The 21,922-nt window shown below is 42.1% G+C and overlaps 1 protein-coding gene across 7 annotated transcripts in view; it reads left to right on the forward strand.

The window, feature by feature from the left end:
- c2cd5 (C2 calcium dependent domain containing 5) overlaps positions 1-21,922 on the forward strand; it is a 114,677-nt gene that overhangs the window by 64,264 nt on the left and 28,491 nt on the right. For 4 of the 7 annotated variants that reach the window (XM_078235301.1, XM_078235297.1, XM_078235302.1 and 1 more), the window contains 8 exons: positions 2,323-2,437; positions 5,878-6,066; positions 6,827-7,018; positions 7,106-7,292; positions 9,929-10,093; positions 12,880-13,020; positions 19,541-19,604; positions 19,870-19,931. In XM_078235301.1, coding sequence (XP_078091427.1) covers positions 2,323-2,437; positions 5,878-6,066; positions 6,827-7,018; positions 7,106-7,292; positions 9,929-10,093; positions 12,880-13,020; positions 19,541-19,604; positions 19,870-19,931 — 1,115 coding nt within the window. The remainder of the gene's footprint in view (positions 1-2,322; positions 2,438-5,877; positions 6,067-6,826; positions 7,019-7,105; positions 7,293-9,928; positions 10,094-12,879; positions 13,021-19,540; positions 19,605-19,869; positions 19,932-21,922) is intronic. The other 3 variants (XM_078235300.1, XM_078235298.1, XM_078235296.1) reach the window with 1 other exon arrangement.

A 21,922-nucleotide genomic window follows, 5' to 3' on the forward strand; every position in this document is an offset into this window, starting at 1 on the left:
CTTGCTAAAAATTTGAAAATTTACTGGAGATTGGCTTAATGATGTACCTCATTAATAAGCACGGGCCTGTTGCCAAGCCCACTCCCTTCCCAGCCCTCAGGAAAATAGCATAGAGCGGAAATGGAGATGGGAGTCCTGACTGTACCATGGCAGTCATTTTGCTCTACTGTCCTGCCTCCATTTCCAGCTCGTCAGGACTGGAAAAATCCAGCCGGTGAATTGCCAAAGCAAGGACGTTACGCTGAACTGTTATTAATCACTTGTTAGTCTTAGCTGAAATTTTGTGTCTCAGACTGGGTGCCATTTTTGAGAATGATGTCTCAACTTTGGAAAGAGTACAGAAGGGTTTTTGCAGAATAAATACTGGTGATGTGAAGAGACCAAAGAAGTTGGGATTGTACTCCTTAGGATTGAAACAATTAAGAGGAGTTTAAATGAAGCACTTTCATACCATGAAGGGATCTGGAACAAGGGATTAGAGTCTCCGGATACGGGGTAGGCTGTTTAGGATTGAGTTGAGGAGAAATTTCTTCACTCAGAGGGAGGTGTGCCCGTGGCATATTCTCTCAGAAGGCGTGGAGGCCAAATCGCTGAATATATTTAAGAAGGAAATAGATTTCTAGACTGAATGTGTCAAGGGATATGGGGAGAGCGCTGGAGGATGGCACTGAGATGGAGGATCAGCCATGATAGTGTTGAATGGCGAAGCAGGCTCGAAGGTCCGAATGGACTATTCTTGCTTATTTTTTTCTACATTGCTTTGGTAATGGTAGAGTAGATATGGACAAATTGGTTCCACTCGCAGGAATGTTGGTGACCAGAGGGCAGAGATAATCCACCGAAGAAGCAGGTGGACTAAATGACTTCCAGTGCTTTGATCCTATGCAGCGCCTTGCAATAGAATCTTGTGTATGGTTGAACACTGGTGGTCTTTATATTTATTGATTAAAAATAGCGAAAAGTGCATTATTTAAATGTTTCATCATATTTTGAATTGTCTAAATACATTGTAAATCAACAAGTCACCAATATAAATGTTGCCAAAGTTCACTGCTCTTTCACTAACTATAGATGAAGTAGAGCCAAACAGTGATACCTGCTTTGTAATACTCACCTGGCCATTATGAGTTTTAATTTTTGGGTTCCATTTACCATGACGCCAAGTAGCTGCAACTTCATTTTCTTTTTATTGGTTTGATACTGGAATTTGTACTGAACCTTTTCTTTATAGAGAGTAGTTTGAAACATCTGAGTCTTCTGACATTCTGTAGCTGCAAGAAAGAACCTTGTGCTCCTTACCTCTACAAGGAGAACCTCTTGGAACCAGATGTTCTATATCGTGGCTGAACATGGCAGCAAGAAGCACAGCTGCCAAATTTAATCTCACTTTGAAAGCACCAAAGTTCTCTGCTCCATTCTGCCCATTACGCCATCTCGCACCAGTTAAGATTTTGGTTCCTTAGATGATGCCCAATATGCCTTTCTGGTATATAATTCTAAATTTGTGCTAGTAATTTTCAGTAGCCAGAATGGCCTTAACTCCATTTTCATTGAAGTATCTTTTTGATGACTGATATTTTACAAAGTACAGTTTTTTATTCATTCATTCATGGGGTGTGGATTCACTGGCAAAGGCAGCACTTATTGCATGTTTCTAATGGCCTTTGAGAAGGTGGTGGTGAGCCATCTTCTTGAACCATTGTGGTCTGTGTGTTGAAGGTAGTCCCATTGAAGGTAGTGCTTTTGGGTAGTGTGTTTCGGGATTTTAACTTGGCGACAATGAAATATAGTCTAAATACAAGCTTCAAGATTTTTTTAAAGATCATACTTAGGATGTGGGCATCACTGACATTTATCTCCCACCCCCAAGTTTCCCTTAAAATGTGTTGATGAAGTTTCTTGAACTGCGCTTATTTGATACGACTGAATGGCTTGCTTGGTCAGAGAGCAGTTGAGAATTAACCATAGTGTTGTGGGACTGTAGGCCCATGTATACCAGACTGAGTGGGTTTCCTTTCCCAGTACATCAGTTGGCGTTTAATGACAATTCGGCATCTTTATGACCGTATTTTGGTGATGCCATCTTATTTTTTTTGTATTCCATCATCATCAAACTATATCTTCTTGGAGAATATCTTGTTCTTGGTTCCGGTCACCACCTTTTCAAATTTTAAGGATCTGAAAATCTTGTCAAAAATATCAGAGCATGAAGAAATGGGTTTCTTCAGGGATTTGTGTGGATATACCTTGTGCCTCATTAATAAACCTTCCTGGTGTATTGATTTTTCCCTCCCCACACATTTTTTTGCTTCCCCTGCTTAGATGAACCTGAAACCCGTGATGCTTGGTGGGCAGAAATCAGACAAGAAATCAAGTCACATGGAAAAGCTTTGGGATGCCATGCAGTGATTGGATACAGTGAATCAACCAGCATCTGGTGAGTGTTTAATAGTGCAGGTCCTTGCAATATGTTGCAGTGTAGTTTTTGCACTTTGCTACACATCATGAATACTGTCTCAACAACCAATATTTTTGCAATTTAAAGTTTGGAGTCAGAGTTGAATATAGAACCTGTTTGTGTAGTTGTATATGCGAATATGTATGTCATAGATATGCAATATATGACAGGTTTACTAGCATTATAGCTTTGTATAATAATATTTATTTATTAGTGTCACAAGTAGGCTTACATTAACACTGCAATGAAGTTAGTGTGAAAATTCCCTAGTCACCAAACTCTAGTGCCTGTTCGGATACACAGAGGGAGCCTTTAGCATGGCCAATACATCTAACCAGCACGTCTTTCAAACTGTGGGAGGAAACCCACACAGACACGGAGGGAACATGCAGACTCCGCACAGACAATGACTCAAGCTGGCAATCGTACCCGAGTCCCTGGCGCTGTGAGGCAGCAGTGCTAACCACTGTGCTACCATGGTGCTCCAAATATAGTTGCCTGCTAAAGGAGGAGAGAAGTTTGGTTAGGGAGGGGAAGGCAGAAAATACTCTTTACTCCTCCCTTTGATTCCCTAACAAAGAAAATCTGTATGGTATTGCGTAGTAAATAACCTTTATGCTACTGTTACCCTCTAGGGAGAGTTATTTTGAGCGTGCTGTCCCTTGTTCACCCATTTTGGTGTAATTCTGCATAGGACTTCAAGCAGTCATTCATTTGTAAGGATCTGAAACTAATTCACTACTTGCTGAGCCCAGAGGAAATGGTACTGACTGCAGACCTCCACAGGGCACAACAAGTTAGGATGTATAGTGCCAAGTACTATTTAACAACAATTTGCATTTATGTAGCTCCTTTAACACAGCAAAAGCATCCCAAGGCAGGAATGAAATAGCAATCCAAGATTCAACCAGAAAAAGGGGTGGAGCCAAGGCTAAGGAATGTAGTTGTGACAAGGACCAAAGGCAAGGGCTTTGATCTTCCCAATGCTGTTCCAGGCCCAATCACCTTCATCATTGCATTGACCTCCCCTATATGAGGTCAGAGGTGGGGATGTTCGCTGATGATTGAACAGCCATTCAGTTCCATTTTCAACTCCGATGAAACAGTGTGTGCCCAGATACAACAAAACCTGGACAACATTCAGGCGTGGACTGACAATTGCCAAGTGACATCCATGCCAGACAAATGCCAGGTGCTGAAGATCTCCAACAGGAAAGAATGACTTCTCTCCCCATGACATTCAGTGGTATTACCATCACTGAATCCCTCACCACTGTCAACATTCTGGAACTTAACATTGGCCACAAACTTAGCTGGACCAGCTACATAAATGCTATGGCCGAAAGACTAGGTCAAAGACTGGGTGTTCTGAAGTGAGTAGCTCACCTTCTGATTCCCAAGCACAAGCCAGGAGTGTGATAGAATACCGTTCACTTTCCTAGATGAGTACAGCTCCAACAATACTCCAAATGTTTGACACTCCCTTCAACACTGCACTGTCCAGCACTATATATCACTGAAGCAATTCATCAATGCTCCTTCAGCAGCACCTCCCAAATCTGTGACCTCTGTCACCCAGAAACAGTGGGGCAGCAGATGCATGGTTGGAAAAATATCAGTTCCTTCACTGTTGCCGGGTCAGAATCCTGAATCTCCTTCCCTGACAGCACTGTAGGTGTGGTCGGTGCCTGGAACTCGCTAGTGGAAGCAGATATGATAGTGACTTTTAAGCGCATCGTGACAAATACATAATAGAATGGGAATAGAGGAATACAATTCCCGGAAGGGTAGGGGGCTTTAGTTCAGTCGGGCAGGATGGTCGGTGCAGGCTTGGAGGGCTGAAGGGCCTGTTCCTGTGCTGTAATTTTCTTTGTTCTTTGTATCTACACTGCATAGAATACATTGGTTCTAGAGCAATGAGGGATGGGCATTGTATACTGGCTTTGTCAGGAATGCCAATATCTCATGGATAAATAAGAAACTGAGTTCAGGAAAATTCCTGCTCATTCTGTATTGGATGTGGGACAGTCTGATAAGACAGAGGAAGTGGGGGGGGAGGGAGGGAGAGACAAGAGAGTTGTAGATGAGATGGAGCTGGATGTCTTCAATGTAGATATGAAACCTGATTTTGTTTTTGGCTGATGTTGCTGAATAGCTGTGTGCCAATGAAAAGTAGGAGAGGGCCAAAGATGATAGATCCTTGGGTGAGCCCTCCAAAGTAATGGTGCAGGACTGTGAAGAGAAGTCATTGCAGGTATATTGGCCTTTATAAATCGGAGTATCGAGTATAAAAGTTGGAGTGTTATGGTAAGGTTATATAAGGCATTGGTGAGGCCGAATTTGGAGTATTGTGTACAGTTTTGGTCACCTAGTTACAGGAAGGATGTAAATAAGATTGAAAGAGTGCAGAGAAGGTTCACAAGGATGTTGCCGGGACTTGAGAAGCTGAGTTACAGAGAGAGATTGAATAGGTTGGGACTTTATTCCCTGGAGCGTAGAAGATTGAGGGGAGATTTGATAGAGGTGTATAAGATTTTGATGGGTATAGATAGAGTGAATGCAAGCAGGCTTTTTCCGCTGAGGCTAGAAAAAAACCAGAGGGCATGGGTTAAGGGTGAAAGGAGAAAAGTTTAAAGGGAATATTAGGGGGGGGCTTCTTCACGCAGAGTGTGGTGGGAGTGTGGAATGAGCTGCCGGATAAAGTGGTAAATGCGGGGTCACTTTTAACATTTAAGAAAAACTTGGACGGGTTCATGGATGAGAGGGGTGTGGAGGGATATGGTCCAAGTGCAGGTCAGTGGGACTAGGCATAAAATGGTTCGGCACAGACAAGAGGGGCCAAAAGGCCTGTTTCTGAGCTGTAATTTTCTATGGTTCCATGGTTCTAGGTGTTTCTTTAGCTGTGACTGGCTAGTTATGAATGGAACCTGTCAAATACAGATGATGAAGAAGAGGTGCTGGAGAAGGATGGTGTGGTCAACTGAGTCAAAGGCTGTTGACAGGCTGGGGAAAAATTAGAAGGGTAAACTTACCACTGTCATAGTCACATAGGATTCAATGGACCGATAAACCAGCTAGCCTTGTTCATTGTAAGTCTTTGAACTTGAGGGAGCAGTGATAGAGGCTACAGCAAAGGGGCCAACTAGGCGATGTTAGGCAGGGTGACACTGTCAGATTACATTGCCCATAGGGTAGTAGATGATTGCAGTATCAAGCTTAAGTATGGATAGCTTTCTCTTCATGGCCTTCAATGGTATTTTTGCACAACTTTTTACCAGAAGTATTTATACATATCCTTCTCGGACAAAGCATGTGTGACTATGTTGCAAGTATTTTGTATCTGAAAATGAGTACATTTTTTGCTTTGCTTTATTCGATTCAACATCCTAATAATTTTTCTGTCAATTTATTTTCCACAGTGAGGAAGTCTGTATCTTGTCTGCTTCAGGCACAGCGGCTGTACTGAATCCAAAGATGCTTCAAGACTGCAGTATGGAAGGCTGCAGTGAACACAGGTTGTCAAGGCAGCCTAGCTTCTTTTCCACAGGGTCAGAGAAGGGAGAGTTTGATTTTTTTCTTCAGTGCCAGGATAGTGCTTCTATATTAGGGTAGGTTAAACTATTACAGTGAAGGGGACAGGTCCAAACAATTCATTTCGTTCTACTAACAAAGTTTGAAATTTGGCATCGATTTGGCAAGAAATTGAAATGCTGTTGTTGTTACCTAACAGCTTGCATCAAGGTAACTCTAAAATACTAACCATACTTAATACTGCTCGCTGATTTTTCCACTTTGTAACTGGAGAAAATGTCTTGTGTTTTTTTGTGATTTTGATTGAAGACTCAGGAAAGTCAAGTGTGATTTCAATGATGCATCAGCAAAGAATCATGATTTTGATGTAAGCAGCCAATATAAATGCTTGGTTAAGCCCCTGTATTTCTGAATATCCCACAGTAACAAGTATATTCATCTGTTTAGAACACTGTATAATTTATAAAAAGCAAACTGGGGTTCTAATTTCTTTCAGAATATAATTCCATTGACACAGCCATGACAGAATTGTTTTGGATGTATACACTGCACAAAAATATGTTTAATTCTTATGGATTGTTGTAGATGGATATGCCTCTTGTATGGGTGAATAAGGTTAACAGTAATCTTTTCTTTTAAAATGCAGGAAGTTAGCAGCAAAATTAGGGTGTTTTTTATTTATTTAAAAGGGGCAAAAGCACAGTCGTGTTGCCAAGTGTTTCAACTTTTCAAGGGCCTCTTGTGTACTGTTTTCCAAACACTTGCAAAAAAAAAAATTAATAATGTTCATTTACTTTGTGGTTGAAGATTTCATTAGATCGTATCTCCTTTTTCCAGGCTGGATGATACGTCATCCCTGGGCTGCAGTTTCTGTCACATTCCGTATGATGAGTTAAATATGCCTTTCCCTGCACACCTCACATATTGTTATGTTTGTCGGAAGCAGAAGGTTCCGGATGTTCTCTTCACCACAATTGAACCTCCCTTGGAAGCGGCAGTAACTGGAAAAGGCTGCTTAATTCAGGCTAGGTAATGCCCTCGAGTTTAATTCATTTCAGCGTGACTACGTTTTACCATTGGGCGCTGTACTGACGTCTGCTTATCTCGGTGACCTAGGCTGTGTCGCCAAAAGAAGAAAACTCAGGGTGAGGCCAATGCCACAGCAATAAGCAATCTGCTGCCATTTATGGAGTATGAACTTCATACCCAGCTGATGAACAAACTGAAACTGAGAGGAATGAATGCACTCTTTGGCCTAAGGATTCAGATTACAGTTGGTGAAAGCATGTTGATGGGTCTTGCTGTGAGTAAATATTTCACTGAATTTTACCAGATACATTGTTAAACCCCCAGCATAGATGAACATTCAAATATAGTTCTTTTTTTAGTTTGTTTATTAGTGTCACAAGTAGGCTCACATTAACACTGCAATGAAGTTACTGTGAAAATCCCCTAGTCGCCAAACTCTGGCGCCTATTTGGGTACACTGAGGGAGAATGTAGCATGGCCAGTGCACCTAATCAGTATGTCCTTTGGACTGTGGGAGGAAACAGGAGCACCCGGCGAAAATGCACGCAGACGTGGGAAGAATGTGCAAACTCCAAGCAGACCGTGACCCAAGCCAGGAATCAAACCCAGGTCTCTGGCAATGTGAGGCAACAGTGCTAGCCACTGTGCCACTTTTGAATTGACCTACCTTGCATTAATCTTTCTCTACACCCTAGCTATGACTGTAACACTATATTCTGCACTATATTCTGCACTCTCTCGTTGCCTTCTCTATGTACGGTATGCTTTGTCTGTATAGCGTGCAAGAAACAATACTTTTCACCGTATGCTAATACATGTGACAATAAGAAATTAAATCACTGCCGCCCTATATAGTATATTCCATTAACACAGATTAATTCCAGGAATGCCTACAAGTCAGTTATTTACTGTGTTTATGCCTATGTTTGGCCATGCTTGTAGGGAATTGAGAAACTAAAGTAAAAATCAGTTAGCTATTTCTGTGACACGTTGTTGGATGGTAAAAAGTAGTTATTATTATGGGAAAGTTCAAAGCAAACAGGACTAGATAATCTCTATTGATTAAGAGTTCAAAAAGGGGAGGTAAATATAAAGGCAAAATGTTGTTGTAGATTTTAAAAATAGACAGAAAATAACTTATGCAGCGTCTTTAGCAGAATGAAACATCCCAAGGCACTTCACTGGGACATTATATAAAGAGGATGACACTGTGCCTCAGGATATTAGGTCAGATGTCCAAAAGTTTGATCAAAGAGATTTTAAGGTGTATTTTATAGGAGGAAGCAAGGTAGATGAGGGAGGGCAGAGGCTTGGGGCTGGGAGAGGTGACGGAACATGTTTAGAGGGGGAATTCCAGAGCTTGCGGCTGTAATAAATCCTTGGAGGCAGAAGTCCCTTCACCAAAATCCCTTTCTGACACCAGCATATAGAGGGCTTCCAGTTCGCAGTCGACACTAGGAGTCCCAGAGGAACTGACACGCCTGGTTAAGTACAAAGCAAGAGGCTCCCTGATTGGCCCATCAATTTGGAGTTCATATTCTAACATGCCAACCTCAACCTCAATTACCTGATTAAAGTCGTTACAGTGGCCGAGTCAACCAAAGGCATGGCCACCAACGGTGCAGTGATGCAATTGGGAATGCAGAATTAGTGGAGGGGGGCAGATATCTGAGAGTTGTTGGGTTGGAAAGGGATTAAAGAGATAGGAGGGGCAAGACTATGGAGAGGTTTGAGGACAGGGAAAAGAACTTTAAAGTCAAGGTGACCTCCTAACCAGGTGCTAATGAAAGCCTGTGAACACAGCGATAATAAGGGAAATTCAGCAGGCAAATCAGTACCCAGCCAAAGACCTTTCGCCTGAACTGGAAAATGTTTGTATTTTTAAGCAAGGACAAAGGCAGGGAAATTTGAAAAGGGAGGGGGAAAAAAAGGAAAAGTCTGGGATAGGGTGTAAGGCAGAAGTGATTAAATTACAAACAGGGTGATGGTGCATGGCAAAATGGGGTGGAAGCTATAAATGACAATAGCAGCATTATTACTGGCAGCCGCTGTCTGGAAAAATGGGAGCAGTGATTTTGACCAGAAATTGTTCCACTCATAGAGTCCAGAGGCTTTTACAAGGTGCTATTCCTTGAGTCGATGTTAATTGATCATTAGAATAGTATTCCAATAGGTGACCCAGGCCTGAGTGGAACAATGAATCAAAATGGCAAGTAACCAGTAGCTCATGGACGTGTTTGCAGAATGAAAAGATATATTCAGCAAGGCAACCCAATCTCCATTTGATCTGCCTAATATAGAAGAGACCACATCTTAAGCATCTCCTGCACCTGCATGGAAAGTTGCTGTGGGAAGTCAAGTTAGTTTTGCAAGTGATAGAAGTGTGAACTAGGATGTTGGAGAGGGAACTTGCCTTTGGAGTGATGAAAGAGGAGTGTAAGATGTGATGGCTGGAGGTGGCAGAGGATGGTCCGTCCATGTGGTGCCTGATGGGGTAAAGGTGAAGACAGGGAGTCTGCTGTTCTAGAAGGGTAAGGCAAGATCAAAGGCTCTGTCAGCCATAGGCAGACAATCCTAGTTTGAGGAAAAAGGAAGATACATGGTGCGTAAGGTTGGCGGTGGAACACGATGATAGCTTGTTTTCTACCAGGGCCACTTAGCTGTTGACCTCATTGCAGCCTTTGTCCAAACATGGACGAAAGGACTGAACTCTTCAGCTTCACTGCTGAAATTTCAATGTAAAAGCGCTCTCAATTTATATTAACATAGTTAAGTTTAAAATCTGTGCACGCTGCCCATCAACTTTTCCGTTATAAATGCTTGCTTCCATATTTATAATTGAAACTGCTGTTATATTTTCTGATTTTAATATTTTTCTTGTTTTTTTTTCCTCCCCCCTTTTTGTTCTAGTCTGCAACTGGTGTATATCTGACTGCACTGCCCTCTCCAGGTGGCATTCAGATTGCAGGGAAAACGCCAAATGACTCCTCTTACGAACAACATATATCAAATATACAGAAAAAGATTAATGACATGATCATAAAGAACAGGGAGGTCTACGAGATAAACCCTCCCGTAAGTACAAGCATCTGTCTGCGTGAGAGGACGTAAAAACCAAAGGAAAACACCCATAGATTGTGTGGAAGGGGATGGGGTGGTTGCGGTGGCTTGCTCATTTTCAGCAAGGTGACTTGGTGCCAGACACAATTGCATAGCCATTTGTGAAAGGGTAATCTTTGTTAGTGAAAACTTTTGTCACTAGAATCTTTAACTGTAATGGTGAAATGAATTCATTTGGAATCAAAGGTTGAGGTCTGTACTTTCATACACCATTGTAACTTGAAATTGGATGCCTTTGAAATCTTCAAAATCAGAAATATGGGAATGACTGGATAATGAAGCAACATTAAAGGCCATGGCTTCCTGGCCCGAAGGTTACAAGTTCACGTTCTGCATCTTAGATAATTGACAATGTGACCTCCAGTGAGCCAAAAAATGAAAGTGTCTTGGTATATCCCAGCGCTTGCTTAGAATCAGTTTTCTGGTTCTGGAGCAACATGGGCAGTGGTAATGGAAGAATGAATGAACCTTGATCGTAAACTGCTGCACATGGGCCTACACTCCAACACAATGGGAGAGAACCCTTGCAGAGTGATTGCCATCTAGGGAGTAAAGAGGGCAACTGGTGGGGAGAAGTGAAGTGATAGAAATTTAAAACTTCAGTCAAAATATTACATTTTAGCTCAGCTTAAATTAGATGCTAAATAAAAAGTAGGACCAAAAAAACCCTAAGATGACTGCAACGTGTGCTGTGGAATGGATTGTTGCAGTCTGGTTAGTCATGACCACATTACTGGGTATTATGCAGTTAGCACTGGACCACTTGCATGAAGAAGACCGCTTCTTCACATAAGGGGTTGTAGAAACTGGATCTCTTTCAATGATGATGCTAGAAGTCCGTTGAAGTGTTTTAGACTGAGGGTGATAGATTTTTTTTTTAACGGGTATTATGGCATATATTATGCAAAGGTTGATCAATGAAGATGAGGTATAGATCAGTATCATGTAACTGAATGACAGAATAGGTTTTTAGTGTGGTCCACTCCTGTTTCTAAGGACCACTGAGCAATGTTTTGAGCATGCCACACATAGGCACTCTTCATTCTTAACAGTAACAGCTTGGAGGAAGAGTAAACAAACGTATACATTTTGACATTTTGATGGTGATCATGGATAATCCCTTCTATATGTTTTAATAATGCCATGTTGAAAGTGCAGCAATAATATACTTCATTTGATGTATTATCCTAGTAGAATAAGTTGATTGGTAAACAATGCAAATCTGACTGACATATAGTTAAAAAGAAAGCTTATACTCTGTGTGTACGTGTTTCTAAGTTATGTAGAAAATATAGCCAGAGATGTTCCTCCAAGGAGGTGCAGCTCTGTGATCTGACAAGTTCCTGGTCACACTTTGCACATCATTTTTTTAAAAGAAAAAGATTCGCGTTATATCCCCTTGGCTAAAATTGATCATCGCCCATTTGAAATAATTTGAGACTGTACTGGTGATGAACAGTGGTGGAATTGGGGTTTTCCTATCAGAATCTGATGTCACTTGGGAGATCTTGTCTCCGAGAGCATTGAACACTAGTGACAGGAGGTTTCTGAGTGTGTCTGGAAATAGTTTATCAAGTTAATATTGTTCTGCCTTTTTGTTTTCAAAGTTTATTCCAGGTGGCAAAATCTTTGAAGTTTTGGAGACCTAATTATTGAGCCAGTTATACAATAGATTTTGCTTTTTTCTGTACAGTTTTCCTTTTGTGCCAGCACAGCCTATGGGAATGACTACATTTGTGTCCTATTAGTTATTGGAAATAGTGCAAGACCCACTTTCAAGTAGCTTTTTAAAAACACTTGGTTTCACAGCAGTTCAAATGGGATCAACCAGAGTTGCGACTGGCCTTATTCTCTAAATTTTCTACTTATTCATTCCATCATGGATGAGATAGGGGTTCAGTGGAGGAGGCAAACTTGCATCATTCTGACTTATAACATCAAGAGCTGCTACCTTTTCTTTATCTGTAACATAACACAACATCACTCTCAACTAATTTAAGCATTTTCCAATTTATGCACATAATTACACCTTGACCAACAAAGGTCTCAGTGGATGTCAGCCCACTGCATCTGTCACTATCTAGCTCAATACCCCAAGAACCACAGGTTGCCAAAACCCACTGGAGAATGTTTTTAATTGGGGAATGGTCAGTCTACAGTACTTTCCCAGGCATCTTGTAAAGTTTGCAGAATTCTGTCTCAATTTAGAAATGAGCAAAAATGAATATGATCCTGCAGAATTCTGAAGTGGCCAGCCAAGATTCAATAAATCTAAACACATTTCAAAATTGCATGTAATACGGCCCCAATAACCCTTGGTCAACACTGAACGGGACAGCTATATAAACCAGGAAGGTCGAAAGTTCATGTGAGGTCATCTAAGCTCTATGGCTGGGGAAGTGCAGTTGGTATCAGTACAGCTGCCTAGAGATGGGAAAGCAACTGAAGTTCCCATTTGAGAACACTAAACAGTGATCCTGGCGGAAGTCCATGGGTTTGGGCATCAGGCAAGACAGGATCCGGTTGGGTGGTGATGATCCTTCCATTCTTCCAGCAACAGTAATACCAATCACTGTCTAGTCTTACATATTTATTTATGTGAGGTACTTGAGGGTGTCCAGAGCCCCTGGAACTGTACACCTGCAGTACAACAGTGCTTTAATGGAGTGGGAGAGGAAATGCATAGTGAAATATTTTCATAAGCAATATTTATTTCCTATCCAATACACCTTTGACAATAGGAGATCCTAGAGGAGCTGCTTGGATCCCCGATCCCAGAAACAAGGCAGCGTTCCAGGCTATTTAGGTCCCAGTCAGAAAGTTCAGATGATGTTTCAGAACTGGATCTTTCACATGGAAAAAAGGATGCCTTTGTTTTAGAGGTAAGGAAATCTTTATTAGTTAGCCACCCTGTGGCTCTTGTTCAGAGTGTGAAGAGACACATCTGAAGATTTTTTAAATTGAATTATATTCCACTGAACCAGATCAGCATCTTAACAGGACTGCACTATATTTTCCCAAGCTTAGACTTTAATATCATTGCCCTATATTCCACCAGATCAAGATTGTATTAACACGGCTGTATATTCCACCAGGAAGAAGTCTCACAACACCAGGTTAAAGTCCAACAGGTTTATTTGGTAGCAAATACCATAAGCTTCCACCAGGCCCAGACCTTAATACCACTGCACTACATTCCATTGAACACAAGATAGGAGTAGGCCCCATCAAATCTGCTTCACCATTCCATACGATCATGGCTGATATTTCACCTCAGTTCTGCTTTCCAACCTGCTTCCCATCTTCTTTTATTCCCTGAGAGTCCAAAGATCTGTCTATATCAGTCTTAACTAGTCTCACCAGTAAAGTGTTCACAGCCCTGTGGAATAGATAATTCCAAGGATTCTCATTCCTTTGAATGAAAACATTTCTCTCTATCTCAGTCCTAAATGAGCAACCCCTTAACCTAGACACTGCCTTGATGTTAATTTCCAAGGCAAGGGGTACAACTTCTCAATGTCTATTTTGTCAAGACCCATTGCGAATCTTGTGTTTTAATGCGATTACCCCATCCCAAGTCCAAAGAGTATAGGCCCAAATTTACTCAGCCTTCCAGCACAGGACAAATCCCCTCATCCCAGGAACCAATACCTTTGCTGTCTGTCAGGCAAGTATATTCTTCCTTAGCTATGCAGAAGAGTTCACAGTACTCCAGATGTGGTGTCACCAAGGCCCTGTACAATTGTAGCAGACTTTCTTGCACGCCAAACCCCTTGCTTGCTGTAACTGCATGCTAACTATTATTTTGCGAGTGCACCAGTGTCTCTCTGAATATCAACATTTACAGGTTTCATGCCTCTTAAGAACTATTCTGCTTTTCTATTTCTGCAATTAAAATGGATAGTCTCTCAATTCCCCATGAAGCATTATACTCCATCTGCCACTTTGTTGCCCACTCACTCAGCATCTTTGTGTCCTTCTGGCAGTTTGTATTCACACCTAGCTTTGTATCATTAGCAAATGGAGGTACATCACTCTTCATTTATTGATCTAAATCATTAATATAGATTGTAAGCAGTTGAGGTCCCAGCAATGATCCTTGCAGCACTACACAAGTTGTAGATTGTCAATGTGAAGATGCCTGTTTATCTCAATTCTCTGCTTCCTGTCCATTAACCAATCCTGTATCAATGTTACTATATTACCCACAACTCTACGAGCCCTTTTCTTGCATATTAACCTTTTGTGTAGCACCTTGTCAAATTTGTTGCGAGCCCCATAGAGACCAATAACTAAAAGATACTTGAATTTCCAGTGACTCTCTGGAAGGATCATATGACAAGTTTTCATGTTTTAAAACTTTTACTCTAACAAATAAATTAAAAACACCATTGACCAACCACTTATACTTAAACGAGCAACTTATACTTTAAAATACCAAATGTTTTCCCCAGTTAACTTTAAAATAATGGAAATTATGCATTATACTCCATCTGCCACGTTGTTGCCCACTCACTCAGCATCTTTGTGTTCTTCTCGCAGTTTGTATTCACACCAAGCTTTGTATCATTAGCAAATGGAGGTAAATTATGCTGTCCCTTAAGTGAATGGACACTTTGTTCTCCCAGAACCAGTCCAAAGTTATTCTCTGCTCCTCATGGTCTGCTTCCTTTTCACCTTCCCAACCGGGTAACCTCTAATCCCAGAAATGACTTTTACTGTGAAGGTTGCATTCGAGATTCCTTCCTTTTAGCCCAAGCTAAGTGAATTTTCCAGCATCCTCTGCAACTTCACACAGACCTGATCAGTTCAATCTGAGCGTGATCTCCGACCCCTGTTTCACATGGTAAACCATAGAGTCAGCATTTGCCCCTATCTCTTGCTCTCAGATTCTTGCAGACTGACTTGTTTCTGTCAGGTTCAGTGATATCTTAAAACCACGTAACTTAAGACTATAATGGCATAGTGTGACCTCTTCCCTTCCCTTCCCAAAGGTCATCTCTGTGATAACATGAATCACATGGGCCTTGTATCCAGGTAGGAAGGCTAATTACCCATCTTGCACCCCACCCCATTCTATCTTTGAATTAAATAGATTGAAGAATTAGCATTTACAAAACCTGATATTGCTAACCCCTCCCCATAAGACTTGGAAACTTACAGTCTACCAACAGCATTAATACTTCTGCCATTGTCCACCTTTGTGAACATTTTGCAGCTTCTTAAAAGTTAAAGTTTATTTATTAGTCACAAGTAGGCTTACATTAACACTGCAATGAAGTTACTGTGAAAATCCCCTAGTTGCCACATTCCGGCGCCTGTTCAGGTGCACAGAGGGAGAATTTAGCATGGCCAATGCACCTAACCAGCATGTCTTTTGGACTGTGGGAGGAAACCGGAGCTTCCGGTGGAAACCCATGCAGACACGGGGAGAACATGCAAACTCCACGCAGAAAGTGACCCAAACCGGGAATCGAACCTGGATCCCTGGCGCTATAAGGCAGCAGTGCTAACCACTGTGCCACCATACTGCCTCAAGTCTCTTAGCTTGGGCCTCTCTGCTTGTCTTTAATACAAACAAAGAACAAGAACAGTACAGCACAGGAAACAGGCCCTTTGGCCCTCCAAGCCTGTGCCGCTAATCTATTAATTCCATTTGTTCATGGGATGTGGGAGTCACTAGCAAGGCCAGCATTTGGTGCCCATCCCTAACTGCTCTTGACAGCAGTTATAAGTCAACCACATTATGGGTTTGGAGTCAAATGTAGGCCAGACCAGGTAAGGACGGTAGATTTCCCTCCCTAAAGGACATTAGTGAACCAGATGGGTTTTTATGGTCACTAAGCTACTCTCTCTCTTCTCTCATTTTTTTATTGTCTCAACCTTTCTCGTTAGATTTTTAAATCACCCTTCACCTGAACCGCTACCCCTCACTTTTAGTTTAAAGCCGATTCCATAGCCCCAGTTATATGATTCACGATGCCACTAATCCTAGCCTGGTTTAAGTGGAACCTATACCAACCACCAGCTCCCTTTTCCCCAGCACTAACACCTGTGCCCCATGTGTTGAAAACCCCTTCTTCCTACATGACTCGTTCAATCATGCATTTAAATATCTAATCTACTTGACCCTATGTCAATTGGCAGGTGGCTCAGATAACAATCCAGAAGTCTGTTTCAATTTGGACCCAAACACTGAATACACTCACATCAGTCCGTGATCCCCAGTTGCCCCATGACCAAAATAATTGGATCCTTCCCCTGCCATGTCTTTACTCTGGTAGGTTACTGGGGAGGGAACTTCTTCACCCAAAGGGTTGTGAATCTGTGGAATTCCCTGCCCAGTGAAGCAGTTGAGGCTACCTCATTAAATGTTTTTAATGCAGGGATAGATAGATTTTTGAACAGTAATGGAATTAAGGGTTATGGTGAGCGGGCGGGTAAGTGGAGCTGAGTCCACGAAAAGATCAGCCATGATTTTATTGAATGGTGGAGCAGGCTCAAGGGGCTAGATGGCTTGATCCTCCTTGTTCTTATGTTCTTATGAACACACCCTTCAGAACTCCTGGTCATGATTGCAAGGAACAAAAAGAATCTATCCCTTTGACCATACTGTCTGCTATCACTCCAACATTCCTTTGCAGTCCCCTTACTTAAATGGCTACCTATCCAATGGCAGTTTGATCGGTTTTCTCATCCACCCTACAATTCTTGCTGTCATCCACATGTATGGCAAGTACCCCATAAGTCCCTTCCTCCCTCATGCATCCCTGTGTCTGCACCTCAGACTCCAGTTCAACAACTCTGAGGCAAAATTGCTCGAGCTGCAGGCTGCAGATACTTACATAAGATATGGTTGTATAGCATCGTGATGTTCTCCACAAACCCCGACATGTTAAGTTGTGCCACCTGTCCCACCATGTCTGTCTAAACTTATTAATTTGATTAGTTAATTAGTTATTAATTCAGTAATGTAATAGCAAGTTGCAGTCTATTGCTAAAAGCGAGGCATATTGCTGAACTTTTGTCTTGTACTCAAAAGCTTTGGCAACATATGTCTCTTTTCAGAAGTAATCAAATTCTGCATTACCAAGTGACTATAAATTACAGTCTCCTACTTTGGAGACAAAATAAAAACACTCACTAGCTAATGAAGATACATCAAAAAGAGCAAAGATCAGCACCGCCTTCCCCTCTACACTATGTTCTCAACTTTGGTAGTCTGTTTATGAAGTACTGAAGGAGGAAAAATGGTAGAGAGGCCAAGAGGTTTAGGGAGGGAATTCCAGAGCTTAGCACCATGGCAGCTGAAGGCTTGGACCACTGGTGAAATTATTAAAATCAGGGTTGTTCAAGACACCGGGATTAAAGGCACATGGATATCTCAAAGGATTGTGGGGTTGGAGGTTTTTGTTCATTTTACAATATGTTGGGGGTCATTGGCGAGGCCACTATGTATTGCCCATTCTTAGTTGCTCTTGAGAAGGTGATGGTGAGCCATCTTCTTCAACAGCTGCAGTCCCTCAGGTGTAGGTGCACCCACAGTGCTGTTAGGAAGGAAGTTCCCAGATTTTGACCCAGCAACAGTGATATATGTCTAAGCGAGGACAGTGAGTGACTTGGTGGAGAACCCGCAGGTGATGATATTCCCAAGTGTCTGCTGCCCTTGGCCTTCTCGATGATAGCGGTTGTGGGATTGGGAGGTGCTGTCCAAGGAACCTTGGTGAGTTTCTGTAGTGCATCTTGTACATGGTACACATTGCAGTGGCATAGTGGTATATTGTCACTGGACTAGTGTTCCAGAGACCCAGAATAATGCTCTGGGGACCTGGGTTCAAATCCCACCAAGGCATTTGGTGAAATTTGAATTGAATAAAAATCTGGAATTAAAAGTTTAATGATGACAATGAAACAATTTTTGATTTATAGTAAAAACCCATCTGGTTCACTAATGTCCTTCAGGGAAGGAAATCTGCCATCGTTACCTGATCTGGCCTACATGCGACTGCAGATCTACAGCAATGTGGTTGACTCTTAAATGCTCCTCAAGGGTAATTAAGGATGGTCAATAAATTATACTGCAGCCAGCAACACCCACATCCCATGAAAGAATTTGAAAAAAACTGCTGCCGCTGTTTGCCAGTGGTGGAGGGATTGAATGTTTATGGAATGCATCGCAAAGAAGTGGCCTGCTTTGTCCTGGATGGTATTTAGTTTCTTGAGTGTTGTTTGTGCTGCACTCCTCCAGGAAAGTGGAGAGTGTTCCGTCACATTCCTGAACTGTGCTTTGTAGATGGTGGACAGACTTTGGGGGCTGAGGAGATGAGTTACTCGCTGCAGGATTTCCAGCCTCTGACCTGCTCTTGTCGCCAGAATATTTACATGGCCAGTCCAGTTCAGTTTCTGGTCACTGGTAATCCCCAGGATGCAGATAGTGAGGGATTCAGTGATAGTAATGTCATTGAATGTCAAGTAGTGATGGTTAGATCCTCTCTTGTTGGAAATATAGTGAGCACAGGATGGTAGGTGATCAGAACTTGGTGCAAGTTAGAATGCGGTCCGCAGTGATTTAGGCATCTTCAAACTATGGAGGATAGAATTTGGGGGCCAATGAACCGTTAAGTTTAGAGGAAACAAAGGCATACAGGAGGGTTTCAGCAGCAGATAAGCTGAGGCAGGGATGGAATTTCACAATGTTGCAGAGGTGAAAACGGGCATTCTTAGTGGTAGTGTGGTTGAAAGCTCATCTTGGTGTCAGAAGTGTCATCAAGAATAGAATAAAATCCCTACAGTGCAGGAGGAGGCCATTTGGCCCATCGAGTCTGCGCCGACCATAATCCCACCCAAGTCCTATTCTCATAACCCCACATATTTACCCTGCTAATCAACTGACACCAGGGTCAATTTATCGTGGCCAATCAACCTAACCTGCACATCTTCGGACTGTGGGAGGAAACCGAAGCACCCGGAGGAAACCCACGCAGACACGGGGAGAATGTGCAAACTCCACACACACAGTGAGCCAAGCTGGAAATTGAACCTGGGTCCCTGGCGCTGTGAGGCAGCAGTGTTAACCACTGTGCCACCGTGCCGCCCCCGGGTGTGAAGAGTGTGAACAGTCTGGTTCAGCCTCAGATACTTGCCAAGGAGGGAGTTGGTAATTAGGAATGAAGTTTGTGGCAAGTCCAAAAACAATGTTTTCAGAATTCAGTATTTAACTGGAGAAAATTTCAGCTCATCCAATGTAAGGTGTCGGGCAAACAGTCTTCGTTTAGAGATAGTTGGAAGGGGTTGAGAGATATGGTGTTGATGTTCCACTGGCCCAGATGAAGCTTTGAATAACATTGTGCTATATTCCACTGAACAAGGTCAGGGCCATCATAGTGTTGCTCTGTATTTCAGATTGATGATGCTGATGCTGTTGAGGATATTCACTCATTGTTGACAGATGCTCCCACACCAGCTGGTAAGCCCGTTGGAAGATACTAATGGAATGTATTAGTTAACGTTGTTATTTAATAAACAAAAACTTCCCTTTATCATTTTCTGATTTCTGTGCCATGTCATTCCCTAATATTTTGATTCAACATGGACAGAAATTGAAGGCCAGTTGGCTGTCCCAGATATATGCATAAAAGGTATCTGTCTCTGCTGAGCGGAGCTCTCTGTTAATTAGGTTTGTACTTGATGTTCCTGACTCATGGCTTATATAATTTATTTCATGTTGACAGGCTTTTACAGTTGTAATACAGAGATTATGCCAGGCATCAACAACTGGACGTCTGATTTACAGGTAAGTCTGGGTAGAGTTTTTAAAACAAAATAGATTTGTGCTGCCCCAGTGCAATGCGTTCATGATATGGGTGCCAGCGTTTTCCTTCTGGACCTGTTTGCAAAATGCACTGATGTGCATGTTTTGACGAATGATTGTCGTCTTGATGTGACGCTGATGACGAGCTTTCGGACTGGCAATTAGCATTTATTCTTGAGAGATCCCACCCTGGTTTGCTGCAAGGCTTTGACTTGATTCAGTTGCATGCGGAAGCGGAATGGTTGAACAAAATACAAGGCTAGATTACTTTCCCCAGAGAAGACTGCTCTTCAAGTAAGGCTCAACTTCCACTTATCTGCACCATGATGCTTAATTTGGCCAAAGCTGTTTTGCAGTTTCCTCCTTGTGCCAAATTCTCCATTTCGTTGATTGCTTCTTTATTTGTACATGGAAGCTTTGTTCAGACTGCAAATTATCTAACCAAAACCTGGCAATTCTGAAGCTTTCTCATCTTTGGTCGGTTACATTAAATGATCCACCTTTTAAAAATTCCATTGCACTGAGTAGGATGGATATTTCTGAATGCTAAGATTACAGGTATACAGTATGTATAAAAATCTGAAGAATGAGGCTTTGGGTCACCAAATGGCCTTTTTTTTTTAAAGTATTGGGTAATTCAGCAAAGAAACAAAGCGCAGGAACAGGCTCTTCGGCCCATCAAGTCTGTGCCGACACAGATGTAAGTACAGGTATTATGAAGAGAGTAGTCAGGTATCGACCCTTGAAGGAAAATGCTCATTGCATTTGAAGAATGTTTGGTCAGCCGACTTATCTTGCGTTCCTGTTGATGGAGGTATTAAGTCTATCTCCAGCTGTAGAGTAATATACAGCTGGAAAATAAAGTTAGTGTGCTTTTATGCATTTGAGTGGCAGCTAACCAGCTAAATTCAGCTAAGTGGTCTACATAAACTACGCGGTATATGGATTTTTTAATGAGAAGTTAATACTGCACCAGAATTTTTTGCTTTGACAATGCTTCAGTGGCATTTTACTCTTTGACTGACTGAGGTAAATCTGTCATCATGGGCTGGATTTTACGTGCCCCGTGGGCATATTTTCAGTGGGAAGGGATGTTAAAACAAGGCAGATGCCAACCCCCTCACCTTGCTGCCCACCACATGAGCCATAACATGACATACTTGTATAATCAAGGGTCAGTTGAGTTTGTTAATGATTTGATTGGCCGCTAGCTCCAGTGGGGATGGGGGGGGGGGGGGGAGGATGCGGGTCGAGGTCTTCCTCCCCAATGAGAGGCAGAGGTTGCACGGCGGGCTATTTAGCCCACCTGCAACGTGTTATTGCTGCAGGGCGGGTTGATGTGGACCGAGTCAGCTCCACATTGACCATGCTTCCCAGAGGGTTAGCCATCCGCCCACCTCCACCATAATATGCTGCTCCATGTCTTTTTTTTCCCCTTCCTATTTAAGATTCTCAACTCTTTACAATTCAAATGCCCTCATCCCAGTTAAGCAAACTATAGGTTTCTCTAACTCCACCTACTGCTTGGGCTCACTTTAGTTCTTTAGATCTTGTCTGTCTGTGCATTCCTGAATAAGAAAAATATATGCTTTTTAAAGCAATTAGTATGAAATTGCAGAACATTGCATTAAAATATTTTGAAGTTGCAGTAAACTTATTGGAAGTACAATGCAATGTGTAAACAGAAGTATGGCGAATCCAGAAATGGTTCTCTTGTATTATGCCATTTGAAGTCATTTTCTTTTAATAATTAGGGTATTGTTTGTTTGAAGTAAACAATGCTACGCATTTATGTTATGAAAAGAAAGGCCATTTATCTGCATGTGGTACAGTACTGGAACTGTTGAAATAAGGCAGAATTTTTTATAGCCCCCACTACCCACGCATGCAGTTCTGACATTTTGGCCGGAATTTTCCAGCCGTTCGCGTCCCGCCACTGCTGCAAGCAAGAACGGAGAATTTGCCAAATCTCC

This window comes from Mustelus asterias, chromosome 19 (assembly GCF_964213995.1).
Source record: "Mustelus asterias chromosome 19, sMusAst1.hap1.1, whole genome shotgun sequence".
Classification (NCBI taxonomy): Eukaryota; Metazoa; Chordata; class Chondrichthyes; order Carcharhiniformes; family Triakidae; genus Mustelus; species Mustelus asterias.